At 42.2% G+C, this 15,698-nt stretch overlaps 1 protein-coding gene and 1 long non-coding RNA gene across 3 annotated transcripts in view; one reads left to right on the top strand and one right to left on the bottom strand.

The window, feature by feature from the left end:
• LRBA (LPS responsive beige-like anchor protein) overlaps positions 1–15,698 on the top strand; it is a 574,974-nt gene that overhangs the window by 510,783 nt on the left and 48,493 nt on the right. The window contains exons 49-50 of the mRNA XM_045018763.1: positions 10,503–10,592; positions 14,151–14,343. Coding sequence (XP_044874698.1) covers positions 10,503–10,592; positions 14,151–14,343 — 283 coding nt within the window. The remainder of the gene's footprint in view (positions 1–10,502; positions 10,593–14,150; positions 14,344–15,698) is intronic.
• Positions 1–15,698, bottom strand: part of LOC123371311 — a 47,298-nt gene that overhangs the window by 22,249 nt on the left and 9,351 nt on the right. The window lies entirely within an intron of this gene.

Raw genomic sequence — 15,698 nt, 5'->3', positions numbered from 1 at the left:
TTTAACTTCTTTGTCCTCCCCGGATGAAGCCGTGGCAGGTACAGCGGTTTCAGGGCCTCCCCCGATTGATCACAGGGCACACCAAGAGCTGCTCCGCAGGGTGGCCCAAAATTTGGGCTTGCAGGCAGAGGAGACAATAGAGCAGGAGGATCCCATGGTGGACATCCTAAGCCCTGAAGGCCCATCCAGAATCACGCTCCCGCTCATAAAAACAATACAGTCCAATTATAAGACAGTATGGCAAACACCAGCCTCCAGTGCACCAACAGCAAAGGGCGTAGAGAGGAAGTACTTCACCCCTTCCAAGGGGTTTGACTTCCTCTTCTGTCACCCACCACCCTGTTCGCTGGTTGTGTCTGCAGTCAACGAACAGCAACGGCATGGACAACAAGCCCCGGCCCCTAAGGCCAAGAACGCGAAGCGGTTGGACTTATTTGGCAGAAAGATCTATTCATCGGGGGGGCCTACAATTGAGGATCGCAAATCAGCAAGCGATCCTAAACAGACACAATTTTAATTCTTGGGCAGCAGTCTCTAAGTTCAAGGACTCTTTGCCCCAGGGCTCACAGCCCGAGTTCACAACCATCATGGATGAAGGGAAGGCGGTAGCCAAAACCTCCCTGCAGGCCTCAATTGATTTGGCGGCTGCGGCCGCTAGACAATAGCGTTGGGAGTGGTGATGAGACACTCGGCGTGGCTGCAGGCTTCAGGCCTTCCAGCAGAGGTCCAAAATACCCTCCAAGACCTCCTGTTCGAAGGGTCTGGCTTGTTCTCAGACCAAACGGACGCAAAGCTGCATAGCCTTAAAGACTCCCGGGCAACCCTCAAGTCGTTGGGAATGCACACCCCGGCGACACAGAGGAAGCCTTTTAAACCCCAACCACCACAACAAAGACAGTACCATCCTCGCCCCAGGCAGGAACCTTACCACAAAAGGGGCAGAGATAATAGGCGTAGGCGGAACAACACGCCTAGCCAAGGCCAAAGCCAGGGCAAGCCACAACCCGGCAACAAGCAAGGATTTTGAAGGTGCGCTCAAGGACAGCGCACCAAGCCCCTCACCGGATCCTCCCCTCTGTTTCATGAACTGTTTGTACCATTTCTACCGTGCATGGTCCCATACAACATCGGACCGTTGGGTCCTGCGTACGGTGAAGGTGGGATACACGCTACAGTTCTCCTCATCCCCTCCCTCCCACCCCCCATCCACGCCCCTCTTCAGGGACCCTTCACACGAGCAACTCCTGATGCAGGAGGTTCAGGCCCTTCTCAGGACAGGGGTGGTGGAGAAGGTCCCTCCAGACCTAAGAGGGAAAGGGTTCTATTCCAGGTACTTCCTTATCCACTAGGCAAAGGGGGGTCTTCGACCCATTCTGGACCTACGCAGTCTCAACAAATTCCTAGTCAAGGTCCACTTCCGCATGGTCTCCCTTGGTTCTATTATCCCTTCCCTGGATCTGGGGAATTGGTACGCTGCCCTCGATATGAAGGATGCGTACTTTCACGTTGCCATTCACCCCGCTCTCCGGCAGTTCCTGCGGTTCACCATAAGCCAGCACTATTGCCAGTTTACGGTCCTACCCATCGGCCTGGCGACGGCCCCACGAGTGTTCACGAAATGCATGTCAGTGGTAGCAGCATTTCTTCGAAAAAGGAAAAGGCAGGTATATCCGTACTTGGACGATTGGCTTCTCGCAGGCCAGTCCGAGGACGCGGTCCGTTCCCACGTGACGTTGGCACTAGACTTGTTCCACAAGCTTGGTCTCCTAGTCAATGTGCCCAAGTCCTCGCTGATACCTACGCAAAGACTACACTTCATAGGGGCAGTCCTGGACTCGGTACAGGCACAAGCAAGCCTACCGGTTTCCAGGTTCCTAGCCATCCAGCGAACCGTAATCCCTGTGCAACGGTTCCCCACAACTACAGTCAGATGCTGCATGCAGCCTCTGGGGCACATGGCAGCGTGCACCCATGTAGTCAAATATGCCTGGCTGAGACTCAGACCTATGCAACTGTGGCTGCTAGCCCAAACGTACTGCCCCAGCAGAGACCCCTTGAACCTTGTAGTGACAATCCCGGCTCGAGTCTTGGACTCCCTCCACTGGTGGCTCCATCAGCAGGTAGTTTGCGAAGGGGTCCCATTCGCTACACCACAGCCCACCTTGACGCTGGTAACAGACACATCAGACTTAGGCTGGGGAGCTCACTTGGGGGACATGCAAATGCAGGGGTTGTGGTCCAGGGAGGAAATGTCGCTCCACATCAATGTGAAGGAGCTAAGGGCAGTTCGCCTCGCCTGCCAGACCTTTCACGGTACCATAGAAGGCCACAGTGTGACAGTTCTGACAGACAACGCTACCGCCATGTTCTACATAAACAAGCAAGGTGGTGCCCGTTCCTCTCCCCTCTGCCACGAGGCGCTTCTCCTGTGGGACTTTTGTATAGCCCACTCAGTCCAACTAGTGGTGTCATACCTTCCGGGGGTGCAAAACAAGCTGGCGGACCACCTCAGCAGATCGTACCAAGTGCACAAATGGACGTTAAGAGTGAACATCCTGAGATCAATCTTCCGGAGGTGGGGATTTCCCCAAATAGATCTCTTTGCCACCAAGGACAACAGCCATGCCCTCGATTTTGTTCCTTCCAGAACCTCAGCCCGGGCTCGGTGGCAGATGCCTTTGCAATTCCGTGGGGCGGGAGTCCGACGTACACCTTCCCACCACTCCCACTCATCCACAGAGTCCTGCTCAAGCTCTGCAGGGATAAAGCGATGGTGATTCTCATCGCACCAGCCTGGCCTTGCCAGCATTGGTTTATGACCTTGCTGGAGCTATCAGTGACTGCCCCGATTGCTCTGCCCCTGCACCGAGATCTAATCACGCAGGACAGGGATCGCCTGCTCCACCCGAACCTGCAGTCTCTACATCTCACGGCGTGGAATCGCTGTGGCTAAACGCTGTGGAGAATAGGTGCTCCCGCGGGGTCCAACAAATTCTCCTCGGTAGCAGAAAACCTTCCACAAGGGCAGCATACCTCGCCAAATGGAAGAGGTTCTCTTACTGGTGCGAACCTAAGCTCATACAGCCTCTTCAGGCCTCCATCTCATCTATTCTAGAATACCTTCTGCACCTCAAACATCAGGGTCTCGCCTCCTCTTCAATCAGAGTACATCTGGCCGCCATATCGGCATTCCTCCTGGGGGAGTCTGGGCATTCCGTGTTTTCCAACCCCACAGTAGTCCAATTTCTCAAGCAGCTGGAGAGGGTGTTTCCCTGCTCATGCCCACCGGTTCCCCCATGGAACCTTAACCTGGTCTTAACTAAGCTCATGGGACCACCTTTTGAACCCCTAGCCTCTTGCTCTCTCACGCATCTCTCATGGAAGGTGGTGTTTTTGGTGTCCATTACGTCAGCTAGGAGAGTGTCAGAGCTGAGGGCCCTCACTTTGGAACCCCCATATACAGTTTTTATAAGGACAAGATGCAGCTGAGGCCACACCCTAAGTTCCTCCCTAAAGTGGTCTCACAGTTCCACATGGGTCAGATCATTTGTTTACCAGTATTCTTTCCCAAACCACACATGGACCCGAGTCACTGCAGCCTGCATACCCTAGATGTCCGTAGGGCCCTGGCGTTCTACCCGGAATGAACCAGGCCTTTCCGCAAGTCAACACAGTTGTTCATTGCCATTGCAGAGAGAATGAAGGGCCTCCCTATCTCGGCACAGCGAATATCATTGTGGATCGTGCACTGCATCCGTGCATGCTATGAGCTCGCCAAAGTGCCAGCCCCGGTGATCACAGCTCACTCGACTAGGGTTCAGGCATCCTCGACAGCCTTCCTGGCGCAGGTTCCGCACCAGGAGATCTGTAAAGCAGCCACCTGGTCGCCGGTACACACTTTCACAGCCCACTACGCAGTCCATCATCAGGCCAGAGAGGATGCGGCAGTCGGCAGGGCTGTGCTTCAATCAATTGTTCCTTGATTCCTACCCTCCTTGTATGGTAAGCTTGTGAGTCACCTAATGTGTAATGGATGTGAACAATCACTTGAAGAAGAAAAACCGGTTACCTACCTTTTCGTAACTGTTCTTCATGTCCATTAAACTTCCCACCCTCCTTCCCCTCTGTCGGAGTCTCCGGCAAGAAGGAACTGAGGGAGGGTCGGGCCAGCAGGGATATATATGCACCAGAGCGGGGCGCCACTCTGGCGGGGCCCCCCTGCCGGCCCTACGGGAGTTGCTAAAGGAAAAAGTTTCTGACGTCCGTGCATGTGGCGTGCGCACACCTAATGTGTAATGGACATGAATAACACATCTCGAAGAACAACAGTTACAAAAAGGTAGGTAACCGTTTTTTACTAAAGACCAAGTGTAGTGTATCACCAGGGCCAGTACACAGCAAATATACTGCTTCTTTCTGCCAATTATTGACAGTTGCGATCTGGTAGATTTAAGATGTAATAAGGGAAAGGACATTCTCCTCTTTAATCTTCAGCCTGTTTCTAGCATGTTTATCAAATTGTTGTGAGCCGTGCTTGTTCGCCATGGTTAATGTTATCTAGATTGTAGTACATGAGGAATTTAACTAAGAACCTTAACTTAGAACCTTTAAGTAACTGATCAGAATAGTTTTTCAATCACTGTTATCAAAGCTTGATTTTAATCATGATCCCAGAGGGGAGCAAAGCTAGTCAGTCAGCCATTAGGCCACTCAGTTTCACTGTCTGATTGGAAACCTTTCCAATATTCAGTGTTCTCTAGTGCTGTTAAGTAACATTTGGGTGGAAAAAAAGGAAAAGCAAGCAATCATAGTTGCATATTGCTCAAGCCAATAGAAATCACTGAGGAACATGTGTGTAAAATCTTTTTGAATATCCAATGATGAGGTAAGGGAGGCAAAAAGCCAAAGTAATTACTTTTGCAAGCACTGTTGTATCCTGGGCATAAATGCTGGGTGGAAAGAGGAAGGATGAACCCAAAGCCTTTCCTGGACTTAACACATGCTTGATGTTATTTCACCTTCTCTTTCAAACATTCAGCATTTAAATCCTACTGGCATAGTAGTAACTGAAAATGCTTGCAGTTAGCTATATAAAAGCACACTTTCAGAAAGTGGGCTCCAATTCTGCCTGTCAGTGCATTATTATATAATAAGACTAATAGGAGTGCAACTATTGTAATTGTGCATGCAAAATGGTGTGCACATTTTCACATGGACATGCTCTGCTGTCGGACTCATAGACAATTTGTTGCTATGTGACTGAGTGTGCACTCTATAATTGATAAAACCCAACTCTTAACTTGTTTCCATTAGGGACTTTAAATCTGAAGATAATCTAATGTTATAACTTGCCTTTTCATTTGAAGGGCCTTCATCATTTTCATGATTTGAGTTTAAAACTTTAGAGCTTCTTGCATTCTTCCTCTTTTTCTCTGTATCCCTCCATTTCCCCCTCCACCCTCCTTCTCTCATATTCAGTTTTATAGTTTTCAGACATAAACATGAAAAAAGCAATTTTGACTTAGATTCTGAGTGTTTCTGCAAATAAAAGTAACAAACATCTGTTTTTACCTTAACTATATCCATGTGTTCAACCCCCACCCACTTCCCAAAATAATTTACAGCCATACTTGGTGGGTACTGCATACTATTAAATTAACTTTTTTCACAGTTAGATTAGGGAATGTGTCCAGAGACTGGAAATATTGGTGTTAAACAGTAGCCAAAAACTACATTTTAACCAAGCTAAATCATCATTTGTTTTTGTCTTCTCTCTTCCTCTCTCTTAATTTTGCCAAAGAAAGAGGTGAGGGAGAAAAGAAAAGATTGGGCATATATAGCAAATGGTTACCATTATAAACAAATGGAATCTGCTGACTGGTGAAATTTTGCTCATAATACTTGTGTTCATAAATTAATTGATAGGTTTTCTAACTAATGTGAAAAATCCTTTGTGATATAAATAAGTGCTTTGAGAGACATATCATGTGGATTGTTGAAAAGGATTTGTATCACTTGTTTCACTTTATTACTGTGTTACAGCATCTGGAACAATTATGACCATACCTAAGTTATTTGTTATAAAAGATTAATGGGAAGAAGGCTATTTTACTAAGATATTTGAGAAGCAGTGAAACAGAATGTTGGACAATGCTATCTTTTACTTTGTTGTACTCAACATGTCTTCAGAGATAAAAAGGTGTGGTACTAACAGATTTGTTCAAATAGAGATTGTTCCTTTCCAGTTACATGACGCCTTGGAGAAAGTTTCACCACGTTAGCTACACAAATTTCATCTTACTTAATGAATAAATTATGGGAGCTTGATAACTAATATCTCACAACGAAAGCTTTGTCCTAAAGCATCCTAAAATGATAACTGTGAAAATATTTTAAATTATCTATCATTTCCTTAAATTCTATTTACAATAGTTAATATCCATAATTGTCCACATTACTGTATGCTATGGAGAGATTTAGCAAGAACACATATCCTCCCACTGTCAGTGGAGAAGAGGAAGTCATCCATCAGCATGACTAAAGCCATTATCAAAATTGCCCAGGAAAGTGAGGTTATATGCTGAGCTGTAATTTGCTAGCTCCAGAAGGTCAGGTGATGACTTCTTCACTACTGGCCAAACAGTTGCATGCTCTAAGATGAGTAGTAAGTTTTCCACTTCAAAAGAGACATTAATTATCTGTCAGTAGAGGCTACATGTGATCCTGGATGATCTTCTCTTACCAGGAGGATCAGAAGTCTGAGTTGCAACTCATGGCTAAAATGCCCTTTACTACTTCAAGCGTCTCTTTTGCTATGTGAATGGGAAAAATAAAGATTGATTCCAGTCCTGACATCATACATTTCCTGTTGTTTGGGGAGGCCATCCTGGATTCAGTTGATCTATGCTATGCAATAGCTTACAGTTCTTCAGACCATGTGATGCTGGCTTCTGGAGTGATTTTTGGAGGCAACCAGGGATTATGAAGTGAATCACTGTGCTGAAGAGCTCTCCTAGTTGTCATTAAAAGACTGCAGGTGTTTGAAAAGAAAACATTTCTTTGCCTTCCCTCACAGTTGTGGAAAAGGAGTGCAAACATTTCTTGTGCTGAAGTGTGTCTGCTATTGCCTTCAATTTATACATCAGTGCCCAAATTTTCTTTCCTCCTTTTTCACTTGTCACAGATCTTCAGAGAACATAGGAATAGGAGAAAAGAGGTCATTTGTGCTGTCAGTGTGTCTATGCCTGTTGGACTGTGTGTATGGTTATAGTATTTCAACAGATCTTTTTCTCCTTGGCTATTTGGTAGGGAATGACTTTTTAATATTAATTTAGGTCAGGATTTCTCAAACTTTCGTACTGGTGACCTCTTTCACATAGCAAGCCTCTGAATGCAACCCCCCCCATATCAATTTAAAACACTTTTTAATGTATTTAACACCATTCTAAATGCTGGAGGCAAAGCGGGGTTTGGGGTGGAGGCTGACAGCTCGCGACCCCCCAAGTAGTAGCCTCACAACCCCCTGAGGGGTCCCAACTCCCAGTTTGAGAACCCCTGATTTAGGTGGCTCCATAAACTAACTAACAGGGCTGTTGCACTTTTTGGGTATTTGGAATTTTCTTTTTGGTTGGAGGAGGAAATGTACCTATCTCAGGACAGGGAAGCTCTCTCTTTGTGAACTCCTAATCCATAGATCAGGTCTAGTGTGTGCCAGGTTGTATGCATGGTCCAGACATTGCCTGGAGTTTGATAGGAGATTTTGGGCCATAGCCTCAGGGAAGTGTGTGTGTGTGTGTGTGGCTGCATGTAGTTTGAGGTCTTCTAGAGCAATGATCCTTGGTAAGGTCACCATCATAATGATCAGATTCTCTGTCCATTCCAACAGGAAACCTTTTGTTTGGAGGTCTGTAGATTGGAAGGATGTAAGTCTGACTTTTGTTTGTTGACATGCAGGTTGAGTAGATATATTCAAATAATTTTTTCAGCTCCTGGAGATCTTTTTCTGCATTTTAAGGCTGGATGGGAAGAGGATGGCTGCCCTGCCAGTGCTCTTTTATCTTATGGGAGTGTGATATCTTAAGTATCCTGAGAGGATTGTGTGGGTCAACAGTGGATATACAGTGTTGTCTAACAGAGTTTCCGTGTTGCTGAGTGAAGGTGGGAGTCTTAACTGCTATGTGGTCTTGACTGGAGAATATGTGCTTGACCACTGATCTTTCATTGATCAGCACATTTTAAAGGTGTGAATTAGTGCAGTTTTGTTCAGTGTGTTCTTGTGTGTGGTGGCTGTAGGTAGAGTGTGCTGCATTAGTAGTAGATATTTTCTTTTCTTTCTAGTTAGTTTCTGTTTGCAGTACTTTGTAGGGGGGTTTGTGAGTCTTGATGCTGTGCAGGGAGGGTGGTATGTAGTGGTGCCATCCCATAATGAGGATAGCTGTTAAAGAATGCACCAAGAACGTTGGGTGTGACAACACTCTTTGCATGTGGATTGTGATGTGGGAAAGGGTGGAACTTGTGTAGGTCTGTTGTGGAACAATGTAACAGGAAAGTGACAGGCCAGAAGCATCTTATCCATTAGGAAGCCTGTACTATAACTAGTGCTCACCTCTGGCTAAAAGTCAGAGTACAAAGATTTGGCTCAAGAACAAATTACTTGTTTTGCATTATATCTGAGATCCTTATCTTTTACAAGGAGTTCATTATTCATATAGGTTCTACAGCTTTGTCCTACATAGTTTCATACGCAAATAATAAACTGCAGCCAAGAATTACTTAGCACTGCTCCTACCACTTCCTTTCTGGTTCACCTAAGAGAGCTGCTATCCATAAAGGGCCAACTTTTCATTGGAATTGTGAGTACATTTGAACGTAGCATGTCCAACCACTAGAGAGTAGGGACTCTAACTGGCTTAGTATGTTGCAGTGTGTGATCACCAGTTGGCAGACAGGTCAATTTGGTTTTGGACTGTGATTATGTTATGGCTTGATAGTGCCCATTGGGTCTTGGCATAAGAGTGTGTGTGTGTGTATTTTAAAAAGTCAGGTTTTTAGGCTATTGAGCTTTAATACGCTTAGGACCAGATTCTGAGACACTTACTCCTTGGGCAGTCCCGCTGAAATCATTGCAGTGGAAGCGCTCAATGAGAGAGGGTATCAGAATCTGTCCCCATCATATTTGCAACATTTGTTTTAGCTTATTCAAATATATCAAAAAAAATGTACCTTATCAGAAAGGTCAAATGCTTTTGGAATGGCATATTTCTTATGTATAAGGATGGCTGTCTAATTAAACCTCAAATCTTCAGCGAGAACTTCAGATAGCATTTGGTTTTTGCTTTTGTTGTTTCTGCATTGAGCAATGTCATCTCTGAGTAGTAATTTATTCTCATCTGAAATGAATGAGCTAGTGAAAATTCACTGTAGGTGTTATCACATCACAGAAATATTAACCAGTGGTTAAAAATACAAAGTGCCAGGTAAGCCGTAGAAGCATTAAGAGTCTTTTATGTGAAAGTCAGTCAGGGTTCTTTGTGTGAAGCAACTAGAAAATAGAGGCCTTGAAGTGGATAAACATAATGGTCTAAACATTCAAAGGTGACTATTATGGGTGCTTCGATTTTTGGGCACTCTGTTTGGATCACTTTAAGGGGCCTGATGTTTCAGAGGATGGATGCTTCTGAAAATCAGGCTTTAAGGTTTTTCATAATCTCTTAATCTCTTTTAGACCTATAGTACAAACACAGAAAATCTAGATGGACAGATGTAGGCAGGTGGTAGAGGGTTCTTACATCTCAAAATGTTAACTTACAAGAATAGCAAAGTATGAGGTTGCATTTCCTTTGACTGTTTAAGTGATTAGGTGTCTAGAGAGAGATTCTGGCAATTTAAATAAAATATTTCGTGGTGAATGTATATGGTAGAATTTATTTAAAGTTTGTGCTGGTTTTTTTGTATTCCAGTTCTATCTCCTCTACATTCTTATTGGTTGTTAGTAGTATAATGCACCCTACAATTAATTTGTCTTCCTTTTTTATAAAAATGTATTGAAAAAAATACATGCTATGTTACCCTTTTTTGTTGTCGTGATTATTGACATGAAACTGGATGCTTGAAGTTAAACAAAAAGTTGGAGGCTTTCTTAGTACCTGTAAAAGATTAGCTTTTGTTCCTGAAGTATGACGTAAGAAGGATAAGCAGTGTTAGAAAGGAGAAATGGAGCCAATAAGGAGGGTTACTGATTATAATAGCCAGTTTCTGTTTAATATCACTGAGCAGGATGAGGTTTTGCAGAGTTTCTCATGGAAATAGCATCCACAGTCCTAAAATGATTACCTCATTCTCAGTACCAGTGCCAAGCACTTAGCCCCACAGTGAACACATGGGGTTGATTTTCAACATGAAACAAGCCAGAAGTGTGGAATGACATTTTCAGGTGACAGTTATGGTTCTATTGCCTGTAATTAGCACCTCTTAACATGCAAACCTGCCTGTGCCTTTTCCAGGCTGTTGAAGCTCAAATACGAAGTTTTGGACAGACCCCTTCCCAACTACTCATAGAGCCACATCCTCCAAGAAGTTCTGCCATGCAGGTGGTATGTATCATATTAACTCTTCGTGACCCATTCACTTTTGTTTATTTCTGCACTGTTGCTTTAAATGTTCAGATTCTTTTTCTTTTTTGGGATGTGTGTGTTTGTGTGTGTAGGAATTTAAGAGTCTGTACATTGAATTATAAGCACAACTGTTAGTCATTGCTATTGTACTCAATACTTGACTATTATTAATTCATTGATTGCTAAAAAGGTTATGCCAATTCACAGTACAGAAACTTATCAGTGTTACCTAAAAACACTTTGTCAGTGTAATTTGCTAATATCTTAGAACTCGTAGATCCAAACGTTTCAGTATTTCAAGCCCAATCCTCTGAAATTATACTGAGGTGCCAAGCATCCACAACTCCCTTTGAATATCAGTGGAGATGAGGGGTCTCAGTACCTCTCAGATTGCATTCAGCACCTTATAGGATCTGGCTCTTAGAATCTACGGCCCCTATGCTGCTTTTCTTTTCTCTGAATGGAACGGAGCTTGTACCAGTGGAGTCAGGCTAAATGTTATGGGGAAGACAAGAGCCCCCAGAAGTTGAACCCTGTGTTGAAGATTTATGGGTGGGGAGCGGGAGGGACTGGGAGCCATTATGCTCTATCATGTAGACCAACTCCTGAGGTGGATGCCAGGTGCTGGTACTTGGGGAAGGAGGTACCTGGAAATATATATCTCCGTGGGTATCTGTGCTGGTGGGAGCCAGTTAAGCATGAAACAAGGGAATATACCCAGCCTTAGGAAGATCCCCTAAGAGCTCTGGATTTAGGAGGTGGAATCCCTAATCTTTCCCCCCAGGCATAACCTTTCCCCTAAAAAGTAGAAATTCTTGAGCTGAAACTTGCATAGTGAAGAATTTGTTTTAATGTGTTTTGCAGTAACACTAGGATGATAACATCCAGGCACTGAGTATTAACATGCTTTCTATTTTACCTCTACTTATTTGTAAATATAATTTTATTAATACAATTATTTTTTATGACTGATTATTTTCCATTTTATGCCATATGCAGCCCCAGGGTCTAAAATAACTTCATCTGTATCATCACAGAATTCAGAACTAAGTGTGTTAAATTATATTGTGACAGAATGAACCAAACATTCTGTTAATTCATGAGTCTCAATATTTACATTCCCTTAATGGTCAAAGATGGTCGATGGTTTTTAAAAACAAGTGTAAACAAGGGAATTCTATCTTTTAGGGTCTGTGAAACTTATGTTATTAGGGTTAAAAATGTCCCTGAGTGGAAAGAGTTTTTAGATGAAATACACGACCTCCCCTAAAATTTATATATCATTACTTACACACCATGTACAATAGGAGCCTAACAGACCTAAAACTTCTTATCCATGAACTACCAGCCTGTGTCTATTGACTTCCTTCTCACTGACTCACAGGTTTAGCTGAATAAATTTGATGTGGTACCAAGCAGTTTGTGTAATAAGGACTGTACAGTTTCATCAGAGTATAGTATGTGGTGATGTCCCTAGTAAATATTGGGCATCCTAATGAAAGGAGTTACATTTCATGAAGTTAATTATATCTAACTTCTGTAGCTTTACATACAGAAACGAAGTTTTGGTTTACATTCTTACTTTACTATCTCCTTTGGTTATTAGCATATAATTTTACAAACTGTTATTCTAATAATTTAAAAAACAGTGTAAGGCTTCCATCGGGGGGTGGAAATTGGGATTATAGTGTATTATATGGGGAAGAGGGGCTTTTTTCCATCACACATAAGAATGCTTTATCATTGTAATCATTGTACTATTCACTAAAGTTTCAATGGTTTTTTTTTCTGTCTGTGTGAATACAGCAGAAATTAAAGCCACCATGTGCTGTTAAGTGCACAAGCCATAATATACACCAGGTGTAGTAATTAGCAGTCACACGAAGGCTGCCTATATGTCTGGTTTTGCTGCTGTTGCTGTATCCCCCTGTGTTTTCACACCATCAGATAGCTGGATTTAATTGAGGCCACATCAGATGAGGCATTACTGACACCTTTAATTGAATGAGCATCCAGGGAGGATTAACTCATAATATTGATTGGCTTTTAGCCACTTGTTCAGAAGGGTGTCTGGGTAGCTTATTAGTTGCTTTTATTTACACCTTTATGCAAAGACTAAATAGGAATTCAGAGTGCAATATGTTTTTCTAAGTACTCTTAATAACTTTTTTAAAAGGCGTGATAATAAAAATGCAAATGTATTTAATTTCTTTTATTAGTTCTGTATAAATATATATTAAATGTATGCACTTACATACACATTTATATATGCATATATGTACTGGAACATTGCAGGTAGAAAACAGCCAAGTGTAGTGATCAGTATATTTTTATAAAGATATTAATTTAGTTATTGGGAAGAAGAAATACTAAAGGAATATGGATGAGAGTGGACAGTACAGTAATAATTCTGTCATCATAGCTTTTACTTATTTTGGTGCACCATATATTAGTGAAAACAAACTTGTTAAGTTCTGTAAAAAGCGACAGAGTCCTGTGGCACATTATAGACTAACAGACGTATTGGAGCATAAGCTTTCGTGGGTGAATACCCACTTCGTCAGACGTATGTAGTGGAAATTTCCAGAGGCAGGTATAAATATGCAGGCAAGAATCAGTCTAGAGATAACGAGGTTAGTTCAATCAGGGAGGATGAGGCCCTCTTCTGTTACTTTCTCAGTTCTGTAACTGTTTAACATGCAAATCACATGGATTTACCAAATCTATGAAAATCAATATTTGATTTTAACATTTTCAGTGATCTTGGAGGTCTTAGTTATAAACTTTCTAATTAATTACATTGGAAACAAAACTATGATATTGATTGGGCTAGGGAGAATCTAGATTTATTTCCTCTCTTTGGCTTTTGTAGGAAGCAAAGGTATTTGCAACATAATAGGGTGATGTCTGTGTGATTCTGTCCACTTTATAAATGTTTCCTTTATTATTATGTTTAATTATGTTTTGCTTAAAAACACAGTTATAATTGTCTGTGTATTGCTTAAGTTTTATTTCTGTACAACATAAATACACATAGTGCATGCATTTACTGTATGCACATATATTTTATTTATGTTTGCTTTTTTTTTTTCCATTTGGCTTGTCAAAATCTTAGTCTGCCAACTAAATGGCGCCTCTGATGGTCTCTGGGAGCAGGAATTGCTCACTTTCTTGGTTATGGCCTTCTCTGAAATTGCTTTCCTTGATGTGCTACCTCTGTAGATATGGAAGATAATGCATTTGCCAGAGACAGGCAATTGGAAACTTTTTAATGGAACCTGCAGCAAACATTGACTTTAGATCTTTCTCTTTTCTGCAGTGCTGCTACCTTAATAGCATACATGAAGAATGTCCTCCCTCTCAAAATAGTTGTTTCCACTAGCCTGTTTACTGCTACTCCATTTACTTTTACTTGCAGCTGCTATTGGTTCTTACTTATTTTAATTCAGTCTTACTTTTGTTCTGTCCTGTCTTTCTTTCCCCCTCCCTATCTTTTCTTTTTCCATGTGTTTGGGTTCTTGTTTGCCCACTCAACAGTATCTCCTCCTGCAGAGTCCATTGATGTTCACAGACCAAGCTCAACAGGATGTTATCATGGTCCTAAAGTTCCCATCCAACTCTCCTGTCACTCATGTAGCAGCCAACACCCAGTCTGGTCTGGCAACTCCTGCTGTGATCACAGTCACTGCTAACAGGCTATTTGCTGTGAACAAGTGGCATAACCTTCCTGGTAAGTAAATAAATTTTAGCATTAGAAACTTCCACCACCATCAAGTGGTATTTTTCAGTTGGCTTTGTTTCAAAATGGGCAGTAGAAATATTTTAAATTTCTGTTTGCAAATGCTAATCCAGTCCATTGGTACATTGTACTCATGCAGTTAGACAAAGATGAACTTTCTAAAGTACAACTGAACACTACAATTCAAGTTTTGCTAAGCAACAAGTTATTCAGGAGAAAGAGAGTTATTTCTCCTGAAGAGTTATACCAAAGGCATCGGGCAATATCCAAGAAAACATAAGCGACAAGTCACCACTTTATTATCATCATAAACATTTGCAAGCATCCAGTAGGCTAAATATATTCCTAACAGTTACTCAGCACAAAGGACCTGTAAAGCACAAGGTTAGTGCTGTCAGTACCTAAGGAATATGGCTTTGGGCCAGCCCTCATTTGTTCCTGATGAGATTTTGTCCATATTGGACCTCCTTTTCAGCCCTGTGCCCAGATTATGGAAGTAGGAACCGCTCTAATGTCTGAGAGGTCTTGCTTCCACAGAAGCATTCACAACTTTCCTGAGTTGGTTATGAAAACCACAACCAGAAATCAAAAACTGAAAATATTTAGATGCCCAAATCCCCTGCAACTTGGACACCCAAAAAATCCAAAACACTAGACCCTTGAAAGTCTTTGTCAATAAAAAAAAGAAACATATCCATAAACATAACCACTCATCTTAATGATCCTTTTTGTAGTTTGTTGGACATTAACATATAACCAGTTCTGTTTATAATTCATGTGTTTTCTAATCCTTGAGGGGACCCATCCTCAGTCCATAATTACAGCAGCCTCAAGCCACAGCCACAAAAGACAATTCATTTTTGATGGCACCACAGTAAATTGTTAGCTTGTCAGAGGATTTCTATGAAGAAAAATATAGTTTCTTCCCAAATAGTTTAAATAAAGGACAATCTTTTAATGTTTGGACTAGGCTAATGTCTACATCACTGATTTTGTGCAAGGAAATTTGGACCCACATCCCTTTGATTACATTTTGAAAAAAGCCAGATGACCCCAATGCTCTTTTCCAGCTGTTGTAAATCACTGACCAACAATGTCCAAATGGAAAACTCTTGACCTTATTCCAGCACCATTTCACCTACCTAAGAAGCTCTAAAAAAACCTAAAACAAAATATGTTGTCTAAATAGCTGACAAAGACATGACTGAAAACTGTGGATAATACTCTCAGCATTTGGATGGAAAGAATATGACAACAGCCTCCCATGCTACTATATGATCTTCAACATACTTTCAATAGTCAATGGATTAAAAATCTCTACAAGAATGCATAAATTCAACAGTCAT

Source organism: Mauremys mutica, chromosome 5 (genome assembly GCF_020497125.1).
Source record: "Mauremys mutica isolate MM-2020 ecotype Southern chromosome 5, ASM2049712v1, whole genome shotgun sequence".
NCBI lineage: Eukaryota > Metazoa > Chordata > Testudines > Geoemydidae > Mauremys > Mauremys mutica.
Note: the sequence above shows the minus strand (reverse complement) of the source record. Positions and strands in the feature narration are given on the sequence as shown.